This window comes from Capronia coronata (genome assembly GCF_000585585.1).
Source record: "Capronia coronata CBS 617.96 chromosome Unknown acBCG-supercont1.1, whole genome shotgun sequence".
Classification (NCBI taxonomy): domain Eukaryota; kingdom Fungi; phylum Ascomycota; class Eurotiomycetes; order Chaetothyriales; family Herpotrichiellaceae; genus Capronia; species Capronia coronata.
The window spans coordinates 2,804,550-2,828,969 of record NW_006912893.1 but is presented as its reverse complement, the minus strand read 5'-3'; the positions used below and the strand labels follow the sequence as shown (position 1 = coordinate 2,828,969).

At 53.5% G+C, this 24,420-nt stretch overlaps 6 protein-coding genes across 6 annotated transcripts; 2 read left to right on the top strand and 4 right to left on the bottom strand.

The window, feature by feature from the left end:
• Positions 1 to 1,158: 1,158 nt before the first annotated feature.
• A1O1_01000 (CAMK/CAMKL/PASK protein kinase) lies at positions 1,159 to 4,382 on the top strand (the record flags this gene model as incomplete). The annotated part of the gene is made up of 4 exons (XM_007721914.1): positions 1,159 to 3,931; positions 3,992 to 4,093; positions 4,158 to 4,175; positions 4,231 to 4,382. 4 exons carry the CDS (start codon positions 1,159 to 1,161, stop codon positions 4,380 to 4,382), a joined length of 3,045 nt encoding a protein of 1,014 aa, XP_007720104.1.
• Positions 4,383 to 7,663: 3,281 nt separating this feature from the next.
• A1O1_00999 (uncharacterized protein) lies at positions 7,664 to 9,919 on the top strand (the record flags this gene model as incomplete). The annotated part of the gene is made up of 1 exon (XM_007721913.1): positions 7,664 to 9,919. One exon carries the CDS (start codon positions 7,664 to 7,666, stop codon positions 9,917 to 9,919), a length of 2,256 nt encoding a protein of 751 aa, XP_007720103.1.
• Positions 9,920 to 11,497: 1,578 nt separating this feature from the next.
• Positions 11,498 to 13,687, bottom strand: A1O1_00998 (uncharacterized protein; the record flags this gene model as incomplete). The annotated part of the gene is made up of 1 exon (XM_007721912.1): positions 11,498 to 13,687. One exon carries the CDS (start codon positions 13,685 to 13,687, stop codon positions 11,498 to 11,500), a length of 2,190 nt encoding a protein of 729 aa, XP_007720102.1.
• A 1,755-nt stretch (positions 13,688 to 15,442) lies between these two features.
• On the bottom strand, positions 15,443 to 16,574 carry A1O1_00997 (uncharacterized protein; the record flags this gene model as incomplete). The annotated part of the gene is made up of 3 exons (XM_007721911.1): positions 15,443 to 16,020; positions 16,112 to 16,219; positions 16,271 to 16,574. 3 exons carry the CDS (start codon positions 16,572 to 16,574, stop codon positions 15,443 to 15,445), a joined length of 990 nt encoding a protein of 329 aa, XP_007720101.1.
• A 1,857-nt stretch (positions 16,575 to 18,431) lies between these two features.
• Positions 18,432 to 19,705, bottom strand: A1O1_00996 (cytochrome c peroxidase, mitochondrial; the record flags this gene model as incomplete). Its single annotated transcript, XM_007721910.1, has 3 exons — positions 18,432 to 18,778; positions 18,842 to 19,084; positions 19,153 to 19,705. The coding sequence occupies 3 exons, from the start codon at positions 19,703 to 19,705 to the stop codon at positions 18,432 to 18,434; spliced, it is 1,143 nt and encodes a 380-aa protein (XP_007720100.1).
• A 1,207-nt stretch (positions 19,706 to 20,912) lies between these two features.
• A1O1_00995 (uncharacterized protein) lies at positions 20,913 to 23,660 on the bottom strand (the record flags this gene model as incomplete). The annotated part of the gene is made up of 3 exons (XM_007721909.1): positions 20,913 to 22,656; positions 22,713 to 22,825; positions 22,887 to 23,660. 3 exons carry the CDS (start codon positions 23,658 to 23,660, stop codon positions 20,913 to 20,915), a joined length of 2,631 nt encoding a protein of 876 aa, XP_007720099.1.
• Between the last annotated feature and the right edge of the window lie 760 nt (positions 23,661 to 24,420).

Genomic DNA, 24,420 nt, shown 5'->3' with positions numbered 1-24,420 from the left:
ACGTAGTAGGAGATTTGCCGAGTCGGCTTGGCCAGATCTGTGCCTGCGGTTCCGTTCCACGTCATTGAATGGTTGATTTCCAGGCGAGCAGCTCTGATTAGCCCGGCCAGGTGCCCTAAGGCCCCTACTACTGGATGCCATACCCAGGGCGCAGGCCGCTGCTCTCTCCCACTACCATCTGGCGAACCACAAGCACATACCACACCGCGTTGAACTCTGAGAGTTTGCAAGTTACGAGGGTATCGACTGGGTGAACCACTTGATCCAGTGACCGACCGGCTGGTAATCGTCATTCTTACTCGAAAACATTTCGCCACGATCTATCGAATCATCCTTACACCGAACCGGTTGTTCTCTTGATTTTGCTGGCTGTGAGGAAAAGCCCTGGCAATCGAGCCCGCGTTACGACATCGAGGCGTCCACCAGCACGAAATCGCAGACCCTTGTCTTCTTGCTGCCGTGCCCGCCTGCCCTCTCCCTCACGCTCACGGTACATTGTCAGCTGGAGGATGTATATATTTGTTATAGCATCGTGAACTCTGCATTGGACCGGCCGGTGAGGCCGCACACGAACAGCGCCCAGTTAGATATCCAGCATGCCCCGCGATGGACGAGAGAACAATGGTACGCGCGATGTTTCTGGACTGAAGCCCTGACGGTGCTACTGTCTGAAGTCACATCCATGGCTGAATCACGAGGAAATTCCCTTTCGACATACTGACCGCTCTGACAGGAGATACTACACCACCGCTATCGCCCCTCCTTGCTGTCCCTGGATCAGAAGAACACCCACTGCGTCTCCCCAAGAACAAGAGCACTTCGAACCTGCTCTCGGCCAACCACGATGCCTTCCCTTATTCCCATAGAATGCGGTTCTCGTTCGATGCGGGATCTGCCCAGGAGATGAGCAATTTGAAGAGGTGCGCTACACATATCCGTTCCAAGACAGAGTTTTGACGCAAACCCAGGGCTTCACGTGTCGACCACGATCATGGGCTGGGCCGGTCAGGACTTCGAAGGATCAGGCGCCAGGGGCCCATCCTCCGGACGCCGACTTTGGTCTTGGAAGAACCGGAGTTTGCGCCTCGTAGCCTCCAATATTCCAAAACGGCGCCCATATCTAGCTCATCTTCCAGATCAGTATCAACCAGCCAGTTGATGAGCGGCCCATCATCCCCGGTGTTGGAAGATGTCCACCGGTTTCCCTCCGAGTCACTCCATTCTTTTTCGTTTGCTAAGCAATCGGAGGAGTTGCTGCACAGCAGGCAGAACATTCTACAAAAGTCGATGGACTTTGTGCGGGATCGTTCTGCCTGGGCCACTAACCCAGCACTTGTAGATGCACAGGCACGAGTCAGCGGAAATGCCGAGATCCAAGGGATGATGGACCTGCTCAAGAAAGCAAACATACTCCCCATCGATACAGCCAACAATACCGCCAGGAGTATTGGCACGGGGCCGCTCACAGGGCCCGCCCATCATGATGGGCGAAATGTCTTTGAAAAGAGCTTCAGCCAGGAACTGGAACAGGCAGAGGAGGCCGCAGCAAGGACCCGTACCGAAGATATGAATACAGGGCGAAAGTTTTCGCTGGATGAGGACGATCCGTTCCAAGGACCAGATCTCGAAATGCGGATACCGCCCACCCGAGCAGACTCTATCGATGGCTCCCGGCGCACCGGCCTTAGGAGGACCTACACGGACGTGAACTCAGTGTCTTTACAACAAAGGCTGATCGAGGCCCTCGCACAACCGTATTCCACCGACGACAGTTCGTTTGCAAATTCGGCGATCGGCTCTTCCTTGACCAACGTTGGCAACGGCCCGGCTGGTGGTAAATCTTCTGCCGTTCACGGTCACGGCAATAAATGGGAACCCGCCCATCAAGCTGTCTTTCGCACCGAGGCAGACTCTCCCTGGACAATCCTAGCGGCCAACGATCTGGCCTGTCTGATTTTCGGCGTCACCCGAGCTGAAGTTAGGTCGCTGAGTATTCTTGCCCTCATTCAAGAAGAGCGAAGACATTGGCTGCAGAAAAGACTTGCTCGACCGGGCGAGGCCGTGGAGGAGAAGCCTCGTTCACCGCCCTCGAGCGGCACAAGTAGCACAACGTCAAGCACCGGCATGTCGTTCATTGGATCAAGAACTGGTGGGATTACCGCTAGGCTGCTTAGCAAGGCTCCCAGTAGGGCTAACACTCAATCAGACAGAGCAAAGTCGGGTCGTGGCTCTGGTGTGAACAACCGGCCCAAATCAAAGAATCATCCCTCGACCAAATCCCGCGGGGTCCTCCTCTGCGGGGATATTGTCCCTATACGAAAGCGAGACGGCACGAAAGGAGCGGCGAGTTTCTGGGTGATGGAAAAGCGTGGTGGCCTGATCTGGGTCATCGAAGAGATCACCGAAGACGTCGCTTATCTCGATCTTGACGAGATGGGTACCGTGAAAAGTGCTCATGGCGATTTCACTGCCATCTGGGGTCGAACCGTTCTCGATGGTCTCCCGCTCATGACTCTTCTGCCGAAATTTCCGTTGGGTGCATTCAGCGCCTATGACAAGCATCACCTAGGATACTTCACTGCGCAGACGGCGGATTTTGTCAACGTCCCCACCACCGTGGAAAAGTCTCCCACTGAGAGGCAACTGCGCGTTTCCAGCCTTCCTCACATTGCCGGAGTCATGATTCTGGACCCAAGCACTCTGAAGATCAGCAGTGCCAATAGTATCTTCTCTGCCTCGCTCTTCGGATATGAGAAGCCTGACGGTCTACCCTTTACCGACCTGATACCTACCTTTGGGGATATGTTGAAAATCTTGACAAGTGAAGATGGCGTTGATCTTGTTGACGGGATCGTTGTACCAGAGCACAGCTTCCGCCGAGCACGAGCTCTGCTTGCACTCCGCGAAGGTAAGGAAAGTGCTTCTAACATCTTCCTGCGGCCCTGCGGACTTCCGGCCAGCCATCGAGATGGGTCGGATATCATGGTGGATGTTCAGATGCGGGTCATCCGCAGCGAGACCGTGTACCCTATGTCGGATGAGGCCATTATCGAAGAGAAAGATGCGAAGCTTTGCGAGTCAAGTGTGGCTGTGACCGAACTCGTCTATGCGGTTTGGATCATCTATTCACGCAACATCCACTCAAGCGGTATCAGCGCCACTGCAGACGCAGACCACCCGGTGCAATCGCGTCCTCTTTCACCGGCGTCTCAACCGGATCCGCCACCCGCACTGCCCTCACCTCCAGCATCCTCGGACGTGTCGAGGAAGTCTGCTGAAAGCTCTGAACTGTCACTGTCGGCCGACTTCAATGAGGACATGGACTCGGTTGCCTTGGAAGAACCACTAGATCACCCGCCCCCGCATACTCCATATATACCTCACGAGAAGAAGTCGATCAGCGATTTCACCGTTCTTGAAGAAATGGGGTCAGGCGCGTACGGCCAGGTGAAGCTGGTGCGATACAAGAAAGCCCCAGCACGCAAAATGGTGGTGAAGTATGTCACGAAGAAGCGAATCCTGGTCGACACCTGGACCAGGGACCGCCGCCTTGGTACGGTGCCATTGGAGATCCATGTGCTCGACTACTTGCGCCGGGAGGGGCTCCGCCATCCCAACATCGTGGAGATGATCGACTTCTTCGAGGACGATGTGAACTACTACATCGAGATGCTTCCTCATGGGATCCCGGGCATGGACTTGTTCGACTACATCGAGCTCAGGACCAACATGACCGAAGCCGAAAGTCGCAACATCTTCCGCCAGGTGGTTGACGCCATCCACCATCTCCACACCAAGGCGTTGGTGGTCCACCGAGACATCAAAGACGAAAATGTCGTCCTCGACGGAGAGGGTCGAATCAAGTTGATCGACTTTGGCAGTGCGGCCTACATCAAAAACGGACCATTCGAGGTGTTTGTAGGCACAATAGGTGAGTCGTCCACATGATGCTCCAAAGCGAGACGATCAACAGGCTGACTTCCCCAACCAGACTATGCAGCCCCCGAGGTCCTGCAAGGTAAACCATACGGCGGCAAGGAACAAGACGTATGGGCGCTGGGGATTCTGCTATACACGATCGCGTACAAAGAAAGTAAGTAGTAGTCGACCCTGTTGACCTTTTTGATGAGGCAGGCTTGCTAACATTGATCGGCCAGACCCGTTTTATAATTTAGGTATGACTGAACTGTGAGAAGGCCCTCCTTGCTCTTTCCCACTGACCTGTTGCAGATGAGATCCTCGACCACCCGCTACGAGTCCCCTTTCTACCTTACTCGGAAGATTGCCTAGAGCTCATCCGCAAGATGCTAGACCGAGACGTGGAAAAGAGGATCACGATTGAGCAAGTGCGGGACCACCCTTGGCTCCAAGAGGACTTTTGAGTGGCGACAGTGCGATTTATCCTTACGACCTGAAATCAAACGAAGACGAAATGTTTAACGATATTGAAGCCTTATGGAAGACATGGGCAATTTTCATTGCAATTAGCTGGACAAAACTGGGCGAGGCGGAATCCTGACACGGCCGGAACGGAACAAAATTCTGTAAATATCATCGGGCTCGGACAAAGCCTATGGAAAGGGCCGGAGGAGGAACAACATTGGCCAAGGCATATTGGGGCTGCAGCGAGGAGAGGAGGAGACTACCTAAGGGTTCCCGGAAGGTTGGAAGCAGTGTTCTACGCGAAGATGCTGGGCGGTCCGACGACAAGTTTGGATATAGGAGCCACGCGGCCAAGTCACCAGCACGGCCTCAAGAGAGAGCGTAACTTAGTTAGAAAGACATCATGAAACCAACCCTGAGCATTGATTTGACCGAAGAGATTTGCTCACTCATTCCCGTTCTCTCTTCAAGCGGCCGGCAGGTTTGAACAGCACATCTCGCGGAGGACGGAGGCCATAAGTCTACCATTCTGAAACCCACCTGGTTTTCTCCAGCGTCCCTATCAAACACTCACTGGGAACTGACCTTTACGACGACGCGGACAGAGCGGGTAATCATGGCGCCGACTCCTTAGATCGCACTTGTACCACCTACGGCAACCGTTAGAAACCAATTTCCTGGTGGAAGCGGAGGTCACAACCTGTCGTGCATTGACGCCAGCAGGAATGGGAGCCATCTCCTGCAGGAACGTAGGTAGTAGTAATAGTAGTAATCCCAGTACGTAGCAGCAGTATTGTCGTAAAGGGCGGGGTCCTCCTTGAAAAGGGACCGAACCTGGTTCTTTTCATCAAAGAGGGTCGAAGTCCGGGGCAGTGTTGTGGGGAAGCTGAGGCTGGTCAGGCCCGACCGACCACTGTTATTAGCTGACTTTCACTTGGATTCCATGCCATGTGGATTAAAGACGTGTATGAAGTTGAAGATCCTGTCCGGTGTAGCTGCATAGCGGAAGTCAGTAGCAGTAGCTCAAGCAACTAGCACTGATGACAAGAACATTGTGCCTGTTGGGGAGAAGGCAACGCCGTGACTCTAAAAGAGGCAGCACCGTGGCTGACACCATGATCTCTGGTCCAGTCCCAGGGGGCGGGCGGTACAGAAGCCATACGGCATCGAGTCGGGCTGTCCTCCGAAGCCAAGATCGGCCAACGCTGGTCGGTCATGATTTCGTCAAATGCAGAGACACTTGAATTTCAGTGCGCGGACTTGCACAGAAAAAGTGGAGCTTGCCATACGGAGTTGTAGACAGTAGCAGTAGTACTGATAGGCAGTCCAGGTCAACAGAGTGGTGAACCAAACCTCGACCATCCTGCCCAAGCAGGGCGTCCTGGCCTACGAACCCGGATGTTCGATATTGAAAGGTGAGAGCCATGAAGTAAAGCAGAGTTCAACATACGGTAGCGAAGACGATTCTCTTCCCCTCCTGCACTTGGTAGCATTCTTCTCATCTCCAAGTAATCCTGAATGGGGATTTGTCTTCGCAACATCGGCCGCTTGACACCCCATGCTATGCCATCGGCGGCTAACTCGATTAGTCTGCATCTTGCATATCGTCTCAAGGTCTGGGCCCTGACCAGGTTTCCAACCCCTTGCTTATAAGAGTCGAGGTCGGTCAGTTGGGCTGAATGGCACCGAGTTGCCATGGAAGAGGTGCAGTGCTCTTCGGATCAGGGTAGAAACCCGCACACTTTGTGTGTCAAGGACTGGTGTTTCGGTCAGCTTCTTTTCTGGGCCGGCGAATCTCGTGGTGGAGATGGAGATAACATGTGTACGGATGCTCCATATTCCTGAGGTCCCTTGTGGACTCGGCCAGCCCCCTCCGTCCCAAGTCGATGTCGCGATAGGAAAGGTACCCAATTAGAGGGTGGCCAAGATACGAAGCAGAGGGGACCCAGGATGGCAAAAACAGTGAGCCGTCCAAGACGCCGGCACAGATGCCGCGACGGGAAAAGATTGTGGTAGCATGATCCGAGCACGAGATGCCACCCAACCAAGTGATCAAGGAAGAAACACTGGCATGGACCCGTGGCATGGTGAGGTGAGGTGGTGAGATGGCAAGTTGATCAGGTGGAGGACCGATATCAGGCGCCGCCTTACTTATTCCTTGTCTTGTGTCTACAGGTGTATGTCTCTTCTGTCCATCTCTTTTCTTTATCAACCCTTAGCTAGGTATGCTATGGTGGGTCGACCAGAGCTGCTGACTTCTGGGCAGCTGGCGTAAACGGTCTCACAGTCAGTCGGACATGGACGAGCCTCGGGTTGGGGTGTGAGTGGGCATCTGATATGGCTGCGTGGACACACTGGACGGCGGCAGGTGGTTGGATAAAAGAGACCCTTTGACCAGGGAGGGCAACTGAACACTTGTCGTTGAGTTGTTCGGCTACTGCCAGTGCGCAGGAAGGATCCATCAGCTAAGATACGGAAACAGTGATCGATATCTCTCAACACTAGCCGCCACCTGCGAACAGCTCTGAGGGCCCAGTCAGACCCGGCTAAAGCCCCGGGTACCTAGCAAGCCTGTTCTGTATTTGGCTAGGGTTCAAGCTAATCGATAAGGGAGGGGGAAAGGAGGGGGCCTGAGACCCGATGTCCGCCATCGAAACCCACCATCCACCCGCCTTCTTCTCTTCTACTACCTAGGTACCTATAGAGTACAGAGTTACAGAGTATGTAGTACCACACAGCAAGTGGCAGCGAGCGGTAGTGACAGCAGAGTAGGCGATGTTCTTGGTTGGCGTCCCCGTAGTAGATAGCAAAAAGACCCTACCAACACCGCCAACATCATCATCATCATCATCATCACCTCCACCACCACCACCCTGCACTCGGGCCCCTGTCAAAAGATCCTCTGCCAGCGCCCCATTACCTCTGCAGAGCCGACCATCAAACTGCGTGTCTCGGCCTTACGTCGTGGAGGGGACTGCAGTGGTTCAAGTTAGACCTCGTTCCCATCCTACAACCGCTCCCCAACTCCTCCGTCGCCTGACCAGTCTTATTGTTCGTGGCAGTGGTTGCTTGTCTTCAGCTCATTGCCATCCCTTGTACCTGTCCTCCTTCGCAACTATCACCGGCATCGCATATACAGCCACCAAGCCGACTCTACTATACCCTATAATCCCCCATCTGTAGGGGTGAGGGGCGAAGAGGGCTTCTCCTCGTCTACTATCTGGACAGCTGCATCTGCGCTTGGATACCAAGTCGTGTACAATCGCAGCCGACCTACATCATGGACTCAACATCCATCACCACGGTCACCACCTCCTCGTCGACGTCGTCGTCGTCGTCCTCCTCTTCTCAGCCACGACAACTCGACTCTCCTAGACCAATGACCCCGGCAAGCCCAGCGGTCGAAGCTACAACAGCTTTCGACCAGCCGGTCAAACTCAAGAGTCGTCACAGACTACTACAAGGTCTCCAGCGCATGTCTTCGTCTCCGTCTTTGGCGAAGCTAGGTCGCTCGCGCTCAAGCGAGAAGGTCTACAAGTCTGGCCAAAAAGCCTCCATTTCTTGCGTCTCTCTCGGCTCTCCAATCTCCAGCTACTCGCTTTCTCCTCCGAACTCATACACTTCTCAGCTCTCCAATGGCTTCTCGACTGCTCCGACTACCCCCGGCTCTCCTTGTAGCCAACAATCGTATTTCGAATCCAATCCCCGTCTGCGACCCTTAGACCCCAACGAAATCACGACCGCTCCTGTGCCCATCGACCTCCGAACCCCTAAACTCACGTCCATTCCACTACCCGAGATCTCAGAAAAGCCATTCCCCCGACGGCCAGACTTCAATTTCTGGAAGGATTTACCACACGAGGTCCGGATACATGTTCTATCATTTCTGTCCCCAAAGGAAATTATCAAAGTATCTGCAGTGTCCAAAGAATGGCACGACATGTGCTTTGACGGACAACTCTGGACGAGTCTCGACTGCCAGGGCTACTACCAGCAAATCACGTCGGAAGCGTTGGTCAAGATCATGCTCAAGGCCGGAGCGTTTGTCAAGAACCTGAATCTGAGAGGATGTGTCCAGTTACGAGACCAATGGTTGAGTCTGGGGACGAGAATGACCAATCAAGAGTGCAGGAACCTCGAATCATTCAGTATCGAGGGTTGCAAGATTGAACGGTCATCCATTCACTTCTTCCTGCTCAGAAACCCGCGTCTCATACACATCAACATGCCCAGCATGCAAAACATCAACAACGCCACAATGAAGATCATCGCCAGCCACTGCCCAGAGTTGGAACTGCTCAATATCGACTGGTGCTCCCAGATCGATACCAAGGGGCTGAAGAAGGTCATTCAATCTTGTCCCAACCTGACGGATCTCCGCGCATCCGAAGTTAGAGGCTTGGATGATAACGATTTCATGCTCGAGTTGTTCCAACGTAACAATTTGGAACGGCTCATCCTCCAACACTGTGACAGCTTGACCGATGAAGCTCTGGAGATCATGGTCCATGGCTCAGACCCTGACCGAGACGTTTTGACCGACCACCCGATAGTTCCTCCTCGGCGTCTACGACATCTTGACATTTCAAGATGCAGAAGTTTGACTGACAGGGGTGTGAAGGCGCTTGCTCACAATGTTCCATTATTGGAAGGGTTCCGCATTTGCCAAAACACCGCTTTGACCGATGATGCCCTGGAGGACTTGTTACAGACCACAAATCGGCTAACTCATCTGGAGGTCGAAGAAGTCGAGCTTCTCACGAATGCAACCCTTATAAATCTGTCCAAGTCGAAAGCAGCCAAGACTCTTGAGCATCTGAGTATTTCTTATTGTGAACAAATGGGTGACGTTGGTGTCTTGCCCCTTCTGAAGGCATGCCCGGAAATCAAGTCTCTGTGTCTGGATAACACCCGGATCTCGGACCTTGTCCTTATTGAAGCCTCCGAACAGGTCCGCAAGCGGGGAAGTACAACCAAGAAATCCCAATTGCCTAAAAAGGGCCTCGAACTTGTCGCGTTCGATTGTGCCAATGTCACCTGGGCAGGAGTCCGGGAAATCTTGCAGGGTAACGGACGTGTCATGCAAGGTCGGAAGAAGTCGGTGATGCAGAAAACAAACCGGGTGGGTGAAGATGGCGAGAGGGAAGAGGTCCGAAAAGTGGTGGAGATCCAGACACTGCTCTATCCCACACAGATCATTCACCTCAAGGCCTTCTATGGATGGCAACAAACCGTGGAAGAACATTACAAGCGATGTATAACTGGCCGATGGGGCGCTGCAGATCGGTTGGAAGCCAAGTGGGCGGAATGGATGGTGGCCAGTGAAGAAGTGGGCGTTGCAGCGCAAGGATGGAGTACAAGAAGGAGGAGGAGACGAGCTCGCGACGCCGAGAACAGGGTGAGGGATGACGAGGATGGCGCCGCTCCAGACACAGCCACTGGCGACGAAGATGGTAGCGGGATGGAATATTCTGCCGGTCGCGGGCCAAGAGGAGGACGTCGGAGAGCTAGAAGTGGCGGTTGCATGGTGATGTGAAATGTCCGACTTTCTCCTTTTCTTGTCAGCCTTGCATCGGCCTTACGACCGGTCAAGAGCTGCAAGCTTGAGCAGGCCTGACAAGGCTAAGATGGAATCACGAAGCAAGCTGTCCGTTGGGGAAGATGTCTGGTTTCTTTATTAGCGATTATCTCATCAGAGCAGTGAACATGATTTATCATTTTTGAGGGCATTTGGGATTGCTATGACTGGTTGTACGAGTGCAGTCATGGCCATTGTGGTCATGAATCTCCTCCGCCAGTCTGTTAGCATTTTTCGGTACATAGGACGGCGACATTATGCAAAGTACGTCAGCAGCACATTGGAGTTTTTTTTGGATTTGATAGCTGGACGGTACCTGGGATATCTATGCGGCTGGCTGCGTTAGGTATATACGATTTTGAACGATAGCTTGATGAGAGATTTGACGACGATGATCACTGATGGGTTTCATTCGAGCTTTCCTCTACTACAATGCGAGCGTCTTCTGTTTCCGAGAGCAGCCCATCATCCATCGAACAGGCTGATATTTTCTCTCATGGCCCCTTTCTTGCGTCGTTTGATTTGTTGTCTGTCCTTTAAGAGACCGATGTCCAGTCTGCCCTTGCCGGTTCCATGTCCCAACAAGCAGTGATGTTATAGTTTGGTATGGTTTGGGTTGCTTTTCTCTCGTCGCCAGCCTCATCTGGGGTTGAAGAGCCTAATCAGGAGAAGGATGGGCCTGTTCTCGTCTTCTTTTCGGTTCACGTCCGTGTTTTCGATGTAATGGTTAGAAATGGTGTCAAGATTGGCCTTGGATCGAATGGGTTGTCAAATTCTATTCTGGTGGTTTGTTTCCCTTTCCTCCTCTGCGTCACTGATGCCCCTTCCTTTCTTGCCTCCTAGAGTTCTGATATTCGCTCTTCAACCAAACAGTCTTCTTCCGCTGCATGTTCAAGTTCGCCCATAATGTTGCCCTGTCAGTTCTCACGCGTGTTCGCCTTCCTCGTCCAGGCTTTCCTTTCTCATGTTGCTCCTGCTCGTCTTTCACATCCACTCTTTTCACCACTCCTTGTCATGAATGGAGACGGTTCTTTCGACCAGCTCGCAGCCGTCGATGATCGCTTTCCAAGTCAGATAGATATGCCGTCGAGACATCCTTATCTTCTTTTTGCGTGAATTCAAAAGAAGATGCAGTAGTGAAACAAAGGGAACATCAAGGGAATGATATCTCTCAATATGAAAATACAACTTCAACTGCTGAAAGGTCAGGAAATTTCGTCTGCAGGAACTGTTCTTTTGTCAATGTATGAACGAACGGTGGAGGTGACTGTGCGTCCATGCATTCGTGTATTTTCGGGCGTTGGTGCGTGATCTGCCAAAGGACTTTGTGTTAGTTATAAGGTGAGAAGGAAAGGTCCAGCTCGGATGAGTAGACGACACCATGTGATGTGGATCAAGAGGTCACCTTCCTTGGTCAGGGGTGTAGTCCCGAGTATCCCAAGCGCCTGGTTTCGTGATCAATCGAGGACAGCATTTCATACCCTCGCTTCCTCCTCCTGAACTCTCACCACATCCACAGACAGCGTCCTTCTTTGCTTATCCCCACAGCTCTTCGTGTGAGGGAACCAGCTCGGGACCTCCGTAGCTAGGAGACACTCTCTCCGTCTCCTTGTCATTCTCCCCTTCCTTCTCCTTGTCTCTATCCCTGTCCTTGTCCATTTTGTTCACCACCAGGTTGACGATATTGAATGTCGCGGATGGAGGTGGCTCGTATGCTTGGGCCAGCTCCGCTTCGACATCCCTCGCAATGGCCTTATAATCCTGCACAACGTCTCCATAGAACCCCTTGCTGTCGACGCCCTTCATTCCAGCAGGACCATTCCAACCTTTGCGCGATTCGAAGTACACGTCGTCCATTCCGCCCTTCATTTGCGCTTCTGACTCGGCATCCGACTCGCTATCTGCGCCGTTCTCGGGCGATGGAGGGTTCTTGACAGAAGTAAATGAAGAGTCGGAAGACTGACTGGTGGCAGGACTGCTCTGAGTCGGCAGGCTGGCCCAGTGAATGATGATGTCGTCGCGTGGCCCAACAGTTCGGCGAACAGGATCGACCGAGACCGCGCGTCGGCCGGTGTCGTCAGAAGTGCGATGAGGGGTCGCTGGGCCGCTTTGGACATCTGTTCCCAGCGCGCCACCAAGTGTCCCGGGCGAGCTGGCACGCTGGCTGCCGTATGCCTCGCGCGAGTGCGCTCGACGCATGATCCTGATTGTTTCAATAGAGGGGGAAAGGGGAACAGCCGGTCCTCCTGCGAGAATACGCTCACTCCTTGTTCCAGGAAAGCCAGGCCGGCGAGTTGATGTTCCTCGAGCGCGTGGAGCAGTGAGCGGCATGGGTGACATAGGAAGTCGACCGCGAGCTCCGCCGCCGTGAGAGGAGCCATGGGATATTAGTTGGCCGAAAGAATTGCCGAATTCCTTGTTTGGACTCAAAGGGCCCGGAGACTGGTCAGGGCGCAGAGCGGGCTCGCGAGAGGCATTGCGCGAGGTGTGTTGACTCCTCGCCGCGTGTGACATGGCTCCCCGACCGCAAGGGTCTGGTGAATCAGCGCGTCGACCGGCAGGTTGTCGAGAGACCTGACGTGGCGTCCTATTTCCCATTGTGTCGCGGGAGTTAGGTCTTCGCCGCATCGATTCGACATCAGAGGGCCCTCGGGAAGCAGATCTGCGACGTCTTTCGGAGACTGCGTCTCGTGACCCGCTGCGCTGTTCATCTCCACTTCGAGATTTGTTTCGCATATAGGCAGCTCCTTCGGCTGCAAGGCCGCGAGACTCTGGCCGCGAAGAGACTTTCGAAGTATTCTGCGCGTTTGTTGCTTCAGACTCTGCAGCGAAAGCCTCGGTGGGACTAGCGAACAGAGAAGGTAGGACAGACCTGGGTGTTCTAGGAAGGAAAGTGTCCAGTTGAGACATAAGGTTCTGGTAACTGGTTCCTTGGTGAGTATCGGTCGTAGCGACTCCGTCGCCGGCCATTTGCGCAATTGGAGTTTGTCCCTTTGGAGTTGCATTGTTGCTTTCAGACCTGCCGTGGAATGATTCGGCGACAGGGCTGAGGATCGAGACAGCAGATGCTGGCTGGCTTCTGGCAGGTGGCACCCCTGTCTGAATTTGAGGGAGACGGCCAGGTCCATAATCGTTCCCCGAATATTCCCGTTCTGAAAGAGGCCCCTTGACATGATCGTATGGCGGCAGTGTGGTGTATACGGCTGAGGTGCGGGATCTCAGAGGGTCCACAAGCGGCCAGTCTTCCGCAACAGCCCTCGCTTCCATGTCAGCGCCGGCACTGACATGTGCTGGCGATGAGTCTTGAGCGGTGGTAGATGTCACCTGTTGACTGTCCTGGCTCTGAAGCCGATCGATAGACAATGACCGCGGGTGTGTCTTGCGGGTCCATGGTAGAGGAATGGTGATAACAATGGCACTGCGTTCCTTCTGAACAATGGGCGGAGCTGGCTGCCTGCTTGGCTCCACGATACCCCTCGTCACCTTGTCTCTACCGTAGGAGACATCGGGCGAGTTATCAACCAGAGTCTTTTGCGAATCAGGGCTGCCATGAGCTTGACTGGCTGACTCGTTGAGATCTTCTTCCGGGTGCTGTTGGCTCCAGCCAATGTGAGGAGCAGTAATGGCAGCATCACCCCATCTGGAATGCAGTTGCTTGCCTGACCAAGATCGCGACCTTGACGTTCGACGGCGAGAAGAGATTATTCCCTCAAACACAGAGGCCATGTCGGAGGGGATTGTGGTCGACAGAAGTAAAGCAGCTTTCTTTCACTGATAACCAGTGGGACTTGGATTGATATTAGAATTTTAAGAGCTGACAGACAGTTGTATCAAAATAAAGGCACAGGAACAAAAGGATTGGGCATCGATGGCTCTACTGAGTACCTGCCTCAGAGAGAGAACTAATAGCCAGAGGGTCGCACAGCGCGGCTACCAGAACTATTGAAACTCAGGCTCAGGCTGAAAAGGACAGGAAGAAGGATAATATAGATGGACGACTTGCCTGTCGACCGATTGACAATCCTCTCCCACGATGGATGAGGGAAGGTATAGAACTCGAAATAAACAAAACATGGCGGCATGGGTAAAAATGGGATACTTGCCTGGGATCCGTCACTGTCCAGACCCAGAAACGTATAGTTGGTAGCACAACAATAGACAACGGCATCGAGTTTTGAGGCCCCAGGCTCGGTAAACTCGGGCAGTTGCATGAGTGTAACCAGAGATAGAACTGAACAACAGGGTCGCGACGGAAGACGCGACCGAGGGAAGTTCAATTGGACCATCTCACTTACGGCGTGTCGCTGCCATACTGGTACAGGACTGGCCTCCAAGATGAGAGATGAGACGCATATGATGCAGGGGAAGCGGGTCGAGCGCCGATGCGGATGGGCGAATCCCATGTCGTCGATGCTGGGCTGTAAGCGCCTGGTGGCAGCAGACCCTTGTCCAACAGCCTCGCCTGGCTGTTGCAAACGCCGTCATTCGCCCAGGCTATTTTTACACCAGTCCAATCAATCCGTGGCTTGGTGCATTGGTCCGTCGGATGCTGGCTGCTTCGACCACGCCGTTGGACCTTTCCAAGAGTGGAAGAGGGCTTCTCTAGTACCTCCACACAAATGGACATGTCGGTTGACCGTAGGCGCTGGCCAGGCTGTCGAATATGTCAGGCCGTGCACCTATAGCACTTCTTCAGGTCGCTGGTGGAATGTAGCGAGGGTGCTAGTGGTGCAAGATCATCAGAGGTCCAGCTTCACAGCAGACCAAAGTCGTCCAGGCTGCTCCACGGGGAGTACATTGCTTCATTGCTTTGTGGGGGTACCGGGCTGATGCAGATGCAGGTTTCTACATCCCAAAGCTCGAGTAGTCTGTCTCAAGCACTCCTACCTACCAGGTACATAGGTAGGTATGAAGAAGACTCATAGGTCATGTAGCTGCCGCTGTGGTACTTACTGTATGGTGCTGCTACGTAGGGTCGACCTTATTAGTACTACTAGTACGTGCTACTAAGAAGATGTTTTCCAAAGGCAACTTAGCCGACTGCCTGCGCCCTTCTTGTTTCCAAGTTCGCTCCCTCGCTCCCCCGCTCCCATCCAGACTATCAGCTTAACTGGGTACTGGGTGCTGCTTCAAGTTGTTACTGTCTGTCTTATTGCATCCTTTCCTGGTACACTCTGCTCCCATCGCGGACGATGTTTCGGCTTTACAGTATACACGCGGACGAGTTATGTGCATCTGGACGCCAGTAGTCATCTCAGATCAGTCTGCCACTTATGCTCGGGCAACCGACGTGAATCAATATAATAAAGACAATGGAACATGCGGAAAGAGGGCGGCTCGACAAGGTGATCGAGCGCATCGCCGGAGGGCAACAACACATCCTGTTTCAGTAAGAGATGCCCTCACATATGGAAGTAGGACTCGGCTCCCTCTCAATCTGAGAGCTCAGACTTGGGTATCTGCTTCTGCATCTCTCTTCCTTTAATACTCCAGCCTGGCGTCCACAAGGTCCCACAGCTCGTACTGGTGCCGTTTGAAAAACTCCTTGTCGCCCGTCTGTTGATGCACCTTCGTGGCAGCGATCAACATGGCGTGCCGAAGGACCAGCCACTCTCCGTACCAGGCTTTCAATGCCTCCTCGTTGTGTTGGCGCTCACTCTCCGTCAGAGTGCTCGACAACTTGCCCTTAAGTTCTGTGGCATGCCTCGCTGTATCGAGCCTCTTCCTAGCAGTTTCCGAAATCCCAATCTCCAAAAAGAGTATCTCACGCCGACGCCACAAGACCCTTATCTCATGGGCTATTGTTACACGCTCCTCCGCCAATCCACTGTCATTCGATCGTTCTTGACGCTCGCAGATTTCTGAATGTTGATCGCTTAGCAGATTCCACTGCTCTGCACACCAGGCATCGAGTTCGTGGAGCACCGCAAGATTGACTGTCACAGCGTCCATGAATATGTTATTCGTGTGAGTATCGGTGTGCAACTTGAAGACCATACTGGCTAGATCGATGAGTTCGATGGCACTCATTGGCACACGAGGGCGACGGAATCGGGAGCCTGCAAAGCACTTGTCAGTATGACCCATAGGATAGGATGATCTCCAGCATGAACAGGACAGCCGCTGACTTGTGCAGACTGTGTGTCTTACCAGATCCAAAGGAGTTCTTCATCATTCGAGCGCGTGCCATCCTGCCCTTCTGATCAATGTATTGTGCCAGCTCTTGCTCCAGTGGCTGCTTCGTCTGCGCGGGTAGTTCTGTTGCATGATTAGTCGGGGTTATATGGTACCTGATGTCAGATGACAGACCTTTCATGATGAACACTCGTTGCCAGTTGCGGTGGAGGGGCAATCGAATCGACGCTAGATCCCTCGGCGGTGGCAGAAGCATATGCTGTGTGGCTAGCTGTGGTGGTAGGTAGAAACGACTCGCGACCTCCAGGAGGTGGAGGACAAAATCAAAGTCATTGTGGGATTGACTGATATGTTTAACAAGGTAAGGAAGACCCTGGCCTTGCTCAAGCGGACGGGCACGACAGGACGGCAGCTCCCACCCCCAGTTTGGATACTGAGGAACATAAACGGTGCCTTGAGCTTGCACAGGATTTGCCATTGCCGTGCTGAATCAGTGCCGTGGAGAATGTTTCCGCTGGATATCATGAAGTCTGTGTGACCAGTTGCTGGAAGACTTCTGTTGCTTCTGTTATGGCAGGGATGTCTTTTGCAGGTCCACAGCGTAAAAAAGGCTGGCTCAGGTTGGCGCGGTTGTTATGCGGTTGTTATGATCGCAACAATGGTCTTCACTGCCTGACAAGACACGTCTCATTAACCTGCCGCACCCGCTCACATCTGCCAGTGTGAAGTTTCGACATGGCCTAGGCCGCGATGGAAGGTCAGAAGACCCGAGCTGGGAGATTCACTCATCAGTGCGACATAGCGTCGGGTTGACAATTCCTGGGAATCAAGGCATTCAAAGACATCTATGCCAGGCCCACAGTCTCGCAAAACTCCACGTCTTTGCACCCACTCGGAGCCTCGCACAACAAACACTTGACCTGGATTTTGAAAACGCCTCGCAGAGCGGTTGCCTGTCTTATCAATCAAATGAGCCAAATTCACACACACACACACACACACTCTCTCTCTCTCTCTCTCTCTCTCTCTCCTCCAATATACCAGTCACATATAGCGACGTGAGCCAGGACAATTCTTGCCCCAGCATCAGCGAGTGCTTGAAGCTGGGGGACAGGACTGACCCTAGCGAAGTCACCGAGCCATTGATCGCAACATGCCAACATGCCGACCATGGTCTCACGGGTCCTGCTGAGGAGTTGGCTCCGTTGTCTGGATCCGTCGGTTATGATCTCCTCCCATGTGTTGCGATATATCCGAGAGTGTATTCTTGAACGGTTCGATATGCGAGTAGGTTTCTCTCAAAGCCCCGATGACCAGCTGGCTCCAAGAGACTTCATCCTTGCACAGTATCCAGATCGACAATCCCGCCGTTGCGAAAGTACAGCGGCCGGCTTCCGTCGGCAAGGGAAAAAAGGGGTCTTGAAGCCTGCTTACCAATCCCAACCTCTGGTCTGGTTCTCGAATCACCTGCCTGTGCTTTGGTGGTTGGCTTTGGGTGAACACGGGGTAAGAGCGTCATGGCTCGCATTCTTATATCTGCCCACATCGCATGAGCAAACAACACCACTGACGCGCGGCGCAATTGACCTGGTTGCCTGCGGGGGAGAGCAAGCGCACCACCCCGTGCCGTCTTCGTGTCGCAGGGGGATTATTCGGATGCAGCCCAGGCGTTGACAACCTTGCAAACTCTGCGCGAATGCCATTGAAGAGACCCTGTGCATATACTTGCCAATAGGGACATGGAATGTGGAAACCAGGAACAACAAATGGGTTTGGTTTGAACATCCCCCAGCCAGGTACCTGTAAAAGGTACCTAAGGTGCTCGGGCAGATTCAGGGGTTCACAGCCTTGTGGGGTTGAGAAGCGTACACAGTGATAATACGTAATATCTCCACCACTTTTCCTCATTACCATTACTATACTGGCTCGTCTACGAAAACTCGTTGTGTTTCAAATAGTTGTATCAGGGTATGTCTAGTTGTCTAGCCTCTATCTCCAACGCAGGTCTAAAAAGGCAAAATTCTAGACTTGCGGTCTTTTTCTGTACATCACCGACTTCTGGAATCCAATCTTTTCTCACACAAATGCCTCGCCTGTTGCCATTGGCCCTTGAGCCGCAAAAGGCACACCTTTTCAGGAAAATCTCACACACCAAATAGCGCCATCGCAGAATGCAGAGTGCGAGATAACACAACTCAGGGGAAGTAAGTAACACGAAGAGAGAGGCACAGGGGTCTGGTGTCATTTTGTCTGTCCTCCTTCTGCTTCGAGATAAAGACCTTTTGAAAGGGCCCAGCCAGTCAAATCACGTTTGGACATTCCAACTCCGTGACGTTTACTGTTCCAGGGTCTTGAAGGTCATTCTGTCTTCGGCCTTGCTCTGGAAAGGCACGCCGAGCTCGAACAGCCTGACGACGGCGTCGGAGAAGTCCTTGAAGAAGGCGTCGTTGTCCTTTGCGTACTTCTCCACGTACTTCTTGAAAATGGGGTCCTTGATCAGCGCCATGTCGGTGGGCAGCATCATGAGCGAGTGTGTCTTGAGGTCTTCATACTGCTTGGGGCCGTTCCACTTGCGCCAGCCCCACTTCTCTTCGAGGAGGAGTCGGTAGTAGTCGTTGGTCAGGACGGTCGGGGAGAAGGTCCAGGGGCCATCGTAGCCAGAGCGGTCGGTGTGGCATCGTCCTATGAACAGCGGTTAGTCCATGAAAACATACAGTGGTAACCTGCGGGCCCAGAAAAACATACCTAGGGCGTGTGCGCCAGAGAGAGCGACCATTTCCTGGTCATTGAAGCCCATTCGGCCAAAGATGGCCCGGATGTGGTTCTGGTCCTTGGAGGCGTCGGGCAGACGACCGTCAGGGGTGCAGAAGGAGAGGTCCCTGTCCTGTCGACCTGGTCGCCATGGGATGGTCGGGCCTTGCATCTCCTGCACGGCGCAGACACCAGCCAAGATCCACAGATCAGAGTAGGAGATCCACGGGAATTGTTCTGCATAAAGCAATCGTCAGTAATCGCCCCCAGCCGAAAGAAAACAGACGATAAAAGACAAAACTTACGTTTGATGGGCTCCAAGAAATCGCGGGCGTTCTTCAGACCGGCGTTGGCGCCATGGTCGGCTTCCGGCGAGAATCGCATCGTGGCACCGTTGCTTCCACCGGTGCCAGTTTCGGCATCGTAGGTGCCCGAGGCGTGCCACGCCAGTCGTAGCAGAACAGGTCCGTATGATCCATCTTCATACTCGTCGTGCTCCCAGAGAGCCTTGGCCACCGCGTCATACACTTTTTGGTAGTCTGCGGGGGTTGGGGTGATAAGACCTGCGGACTGTCCTGCGCTTCCGGACTTCAGGTGCACCTCGCCTTGGCTGTTGTAGAGCCAGAGTCCACCAGCCAGCAAGGCAGCTGCGGCGGCTCCTCCGACTATGGCACCGGTGCTCGACTTCTTCGCGGGCTCCGGGGCGGAGGAATAGTGACGGCGGGAGGATTGTTGGAAAAATCGCTTTGCGGCATTGTCTCTTGATGGACGAGCAGCGAGACGGAGGGACGAGGCGGCGGAGGAAGCGCTTCGAGGGAAGGCCTTGGTGAAGGTACGAGCAGCGGTAGCCGTAGCCATGGCGATCAGGATCGTGCTGGTTGCCGAGTGGTGTGATATGTGGTGGAGGAAGCAGAGGGAAGAGGGGGAAGAAAGAAAACTGAACTTATTGTACAGAGCGAGGACAGATCCGAGGGTAATATAGGCTTCTCCCGCCGTCAGGGTCTACAGATAAACAGGGCGAGTCAGGACGACGGCGCCGTACGGACGGAAAGGCGCAGAAAGCGGCGCCGCTGAATAATGGCCAATTGAAGGGACAACGAGTGGCCACAGCAGCAGGAGGGAGGCGGCTCCACGGCGTGGGTAAGTCTCACCAGCATCGGCTTCGGCTGGCCGCCATAGCTGGAGAAGACAGAGATGGTGTTGAGATAGTCCTAAAGGTGGATCAGGGCGTGAACATCAAGAAGCTGCCACTTTCAACAACTTAGACTGGATTAGGTATCTAGATACTGTTGCTTACTCTCACGCAACGCGTCCACTTCTTGACGTTATCAGCGCGCGTGTGGCTAGTGGGACTGCTACTGCACTCTTCCGGTACAAACGACCCAATCCCATCCACAATGGCGTTATCAAGTCGGCATCTAGCTTGGTAGTGGCTTGGCATGGAGCTTTTAGTACTACAACTATCTCCCAAGAAGCCAACCGAGAGCCTCGCAATTCAACTGCGAAGATTCTGGCGTCGAAATCTCTAAGAGAAGTGAGGCGGGAAGGCATGCCGGACTCCGCACTTGCCCGACTTTGCCGCCCTTAGCCTTGATCCATGCTCCACCGTACTAAGCTGGGTAGGACCAAGGCCCGACCTGCTGACTCCATATCTCGCTGCTACTTTCCTTTATGGTAGCGTCATGGCGAGATCATCCCAAGTTTCTAGGGTGGACTTTGTCTTCCTCGGCCGCAGTTTCCTGTTTGGGCAATACCTTCGGCCCCGGCAGCCCCCTCCCCCTGAATAAATCTCTGCCAGTATCACATGCTTTTCATGTTTATTATTTTGTTCATTACTCACGTGCTGCTCGAAAGTCCCGATATGAGGCATGAACCCGACCCCTAACGCCACCATGTGATGCTTATGCCTTATCGAATCCCACAGCCTCGCGCCAGTATGCTCCATTCCTTTCTATGTTCCGACCGTGCCCTGTCCCTGTCGTTAATTGCCATAATAACCACGTACTGTTCGCATTGCCGTTGTAGCAGAGGGCTAGACTTCCTGCCGCAGTCACCAGCGAATGCTTCAGTCCCGTCGAGGGAAAAGCTCCCTCAGTGCTTCGTTGGCTGATCGGGTCTGCATCACCACGTTCGCTTTCAGCTTTGGTCGTTTCCTGACATTTTTGGGCAGCTCGGCGGTCCTGGCTTTTGCCAGTTCCTTCTCCTGTTGTAGAGACTCGTCCGCTGCCGCAATCTGCTCCATCACTTCGCTGTCAGATGGAAGACACATGAGGCTTTGGCTCCAACTAGCCTCCCCCCTCTGATGCTTCTCCTCCCAGTGAGTCAGCAGGATTTCGATTGCGACCCGGTATTTGACGTGTTTCGCGCTCTGGATGATGTCTTCATCTCCGACACAGACTCCGCATCGGAATCTGAGGTCGATTGCCGGATTGGCCTCGCGCACACTCTCGAAACTTGCTCTGAACATGGAAAGTGGTGCTTCTGTTGCTAGTGCGGAGGCGTAACGGTCCACAGCGTATTTCAAAGCGATCTTCATCTGGCAAGCACCATCCAGCCACACACCCCTCAGACTTCTGGCTGCAAACACCAAATTGCCGGTAAAGTCGGTGGCGGAGATACCATTCCCCTGCGGCTGGCGACCTTCAAATGCGGACGCGGTGGTGCGAACCGCTAATCGAGCATAGGATTCAGTGGAATCTGGGTGCCAGGGGTCCAACTCCCGGGTGTTGTGGTGCGCTGGAACCAGAGGCAGGCACCTAGGCCAAGGCACAGTGTACCACGGAAAGTGGAAGGGTTCGCGCCCGTCCTCAAGCGGTTTCCAGGTTCCGTATGGGACCGCAAACCGCCAGAATTCTAAGCCTTCGCCGACCTGTTGAGCGTGCGCTTCCAGCATGTGTTCAAATGCTCCGGTAAAGGCCCAAGTTTTGACAAAATCGCTCCGACGGCAGCCTCGGCATTTGAGACCTCGAAAGACCACCTCACCTCGCTGAGATCGCGGAGAAATCTTCTCCATCAAGATCTCGGTCACAATCATCCGAGCATCGTCGAGTGTTAGAACGTAGGGACCTGTGGTACCATCAAAGTTGAGACCATTTGGACAATCCCCTGTTGCTTTGAGCTGTTCGTAGGCCTCATACACCCGTTTCAAACATAGTAAGAGAAGGTCTGCATCTGCCACTTTATCCTCCACGCAACCAGCGAATTGTGCATCGCCTAAGCGGAGCACAAAAGTTTGTTCCGATTGTAATGGCCGGGGTTGCTTGTGCCCAGATCGGTGGTCGTGCAATTTTTGGAACAATCTGACACTCGGACATAATCGTGAGAGCCCCCGGTTGGCCATGGTAGTCTTGAACTTCTCGACCTGCTCGGCCTGTTCCTGGTAGGGTATGATCTTTGCTCTCAGGGTATTCCATGATCTTTCTGATGGCGCCTGTGGAACCCTCACCACCCGCCGAAATGCAGCCATATTCCACAAGATCTGGCTGTTCATTGGAGGCGACAATTGTGCTGCTCGTGCTTCGAAGAAATCAATCCTCACCTGTTGGAGGTCTTTGTCGGGTGTGCTTAACGACATATACCACGTCTCGGTCGCCTTGACCTCAGCCATGAATGCCATTGTTTGCTTATGAATTCCTTTTGCCCACTCTTGAATTGCGTGGTTGTCTGTAGATGAGCGCGAGACAAGGTCAAGGTATGAAGCTTCCAAATCCGCATAGGAAGATTTCAGGAAAGCAAAATGGTGTGTGTTGGAGCTAGCGGCCCAGTCGTTGGTGCTTTCATCAACCGAGCGAGGTCGCATATAACGACGGCTACAGTCACCCCTAAGTTAGCAGATGTGGGGATCGGGAGTGGTTGTTGGGCTTACCCATCGCTTCGTGCCATTGGAAGCAGTTCCCAGAGTTGCACCCGAGCTTCTTCGGAATTCCCATCTTTCCAAAGTGGGATGTTGTGCTTCCGCTGCAGAGGGAGTTCATCGGCCTGGCAAGCTGGGGTTAGCAAGCTGCTAGAACGGTAGGTAGTAGTGGTGCGATTCACATACCCGCATCGTTCTCTCCTTGAAACATTTTGCGCAGAGTCGCACTTGAAACGTCCAGAACACCCTCGCAGTGTTTTCATTAGGGCAGGTACCGCTCTGGCATCCGCGGCCTGCCAGAAGGTCAACATACTGCTGCTCTGTCAGACCTTGAGGGCAATCTGGCATATCCGCGCCGAAGTGATTTTGCCTGCTTGCTTTCCAGATCGCGGAACGATCAGATAGTAGGCGATAAAAAGCCGAATTGATAGTTTTGGCCTCGAGAAGAAGCTTGGGTTCGCAATAGCCGAAGACTGTCTGCCAGACATCGCTGTGCACCTGATCTGAATTTGCAAGGGGTCGACTGGGTCTCAAGGTGGGTTTCTGATCTGGCGGTATCGGGATGTCCAGTCGCGGTCGCTTCGCCGTGGGTTCCGCAGCTTCCACTGAGAGTAGTGATTGATGATCGCTTTGCCGCACACCACCACGCTGACCGGCCTTGAAGTCACCAGTTGTACTGATGACAAAGGTCAATGCATTAGCCGGGGTCGGTGATCTGGAAGCAACGGTCGGTGATCCTGGAGATAGTGCCCGGTCTCTGATCGAGGCATCTAGAGCCTGTCTGGTCGATGCGGATAGCTGAGAGACGAAGCTGCTGGGTTCGGAGGCTTTGGGGGAGGCTGTCTCGTAGGAAGTACTATCTGTGTTGATGAAGGGTGAGCCCACTCTGATGAAAGGCCCACGTTCGTATCTACGCTTGCCCTTGCCATTTCGGCGTACAGATGGCGCCGGCGCATCCATGGGCGAGAGGCCCGAAGCCGCGCTTTAAGAGGCTATTTGACGCCAGCGTTGTCGATGAATCCAATCTTGTTGGAATAGAATGCCTCGGCAGCAGGGATTGGGACGCTGGGGAGTGACACAAGGCTGCGCGGCGATCTCGACAATAATGTTTGCCTCTTTGTACTATTGACAAGGTCGGCTGGTAGTTGAGAAAGAGATGAGTTTGAGTCTAGAGCGACTGCAAGGTCAGCCAAGGAGAGGGACAATTGATTGCCACATGTGCGTTAACAAGTGACAATGTGTGAGAAATGAGTCGCGTGAAGGGAAAGCGCAGGAGTAATCCCATGGTTCGTGGTGGTATGTAGCGTTTCTTGGCCTTCACTTGCGACAGAAGATGTCCACAGAAGATTTCTGACTCTTCCTTCATACAGGATCTACCAGGGTAGTGTATCCATGGCTAGCAGCGATCTGGCAGAGGTAGAGGGGGCGGTGATAGGCGATATTGTGAAGCTCGGTAGTGGTGGTGGTGTTATTAGTAGTGATGGCGGTGGCTTGAGTCGTGCGTTTGAGGAAACTCGAAGTCGATGTAGTGGCCGATGAAGTCACAGTGGCGCTGGCACTGGCACTGGCACTGGCAGCGGGGCGGCGAGAGGCGCCTAGACCAACTACCCTGTATTTAGGTCTAGGTCGGCTTGAAGTGGCGAGTGGTAGCAGCACACGGAGGTGGTAGAGACCAAGTTGGGGGCAAGATCAATAAAGTATCGCGGACAGCGCACTCCCA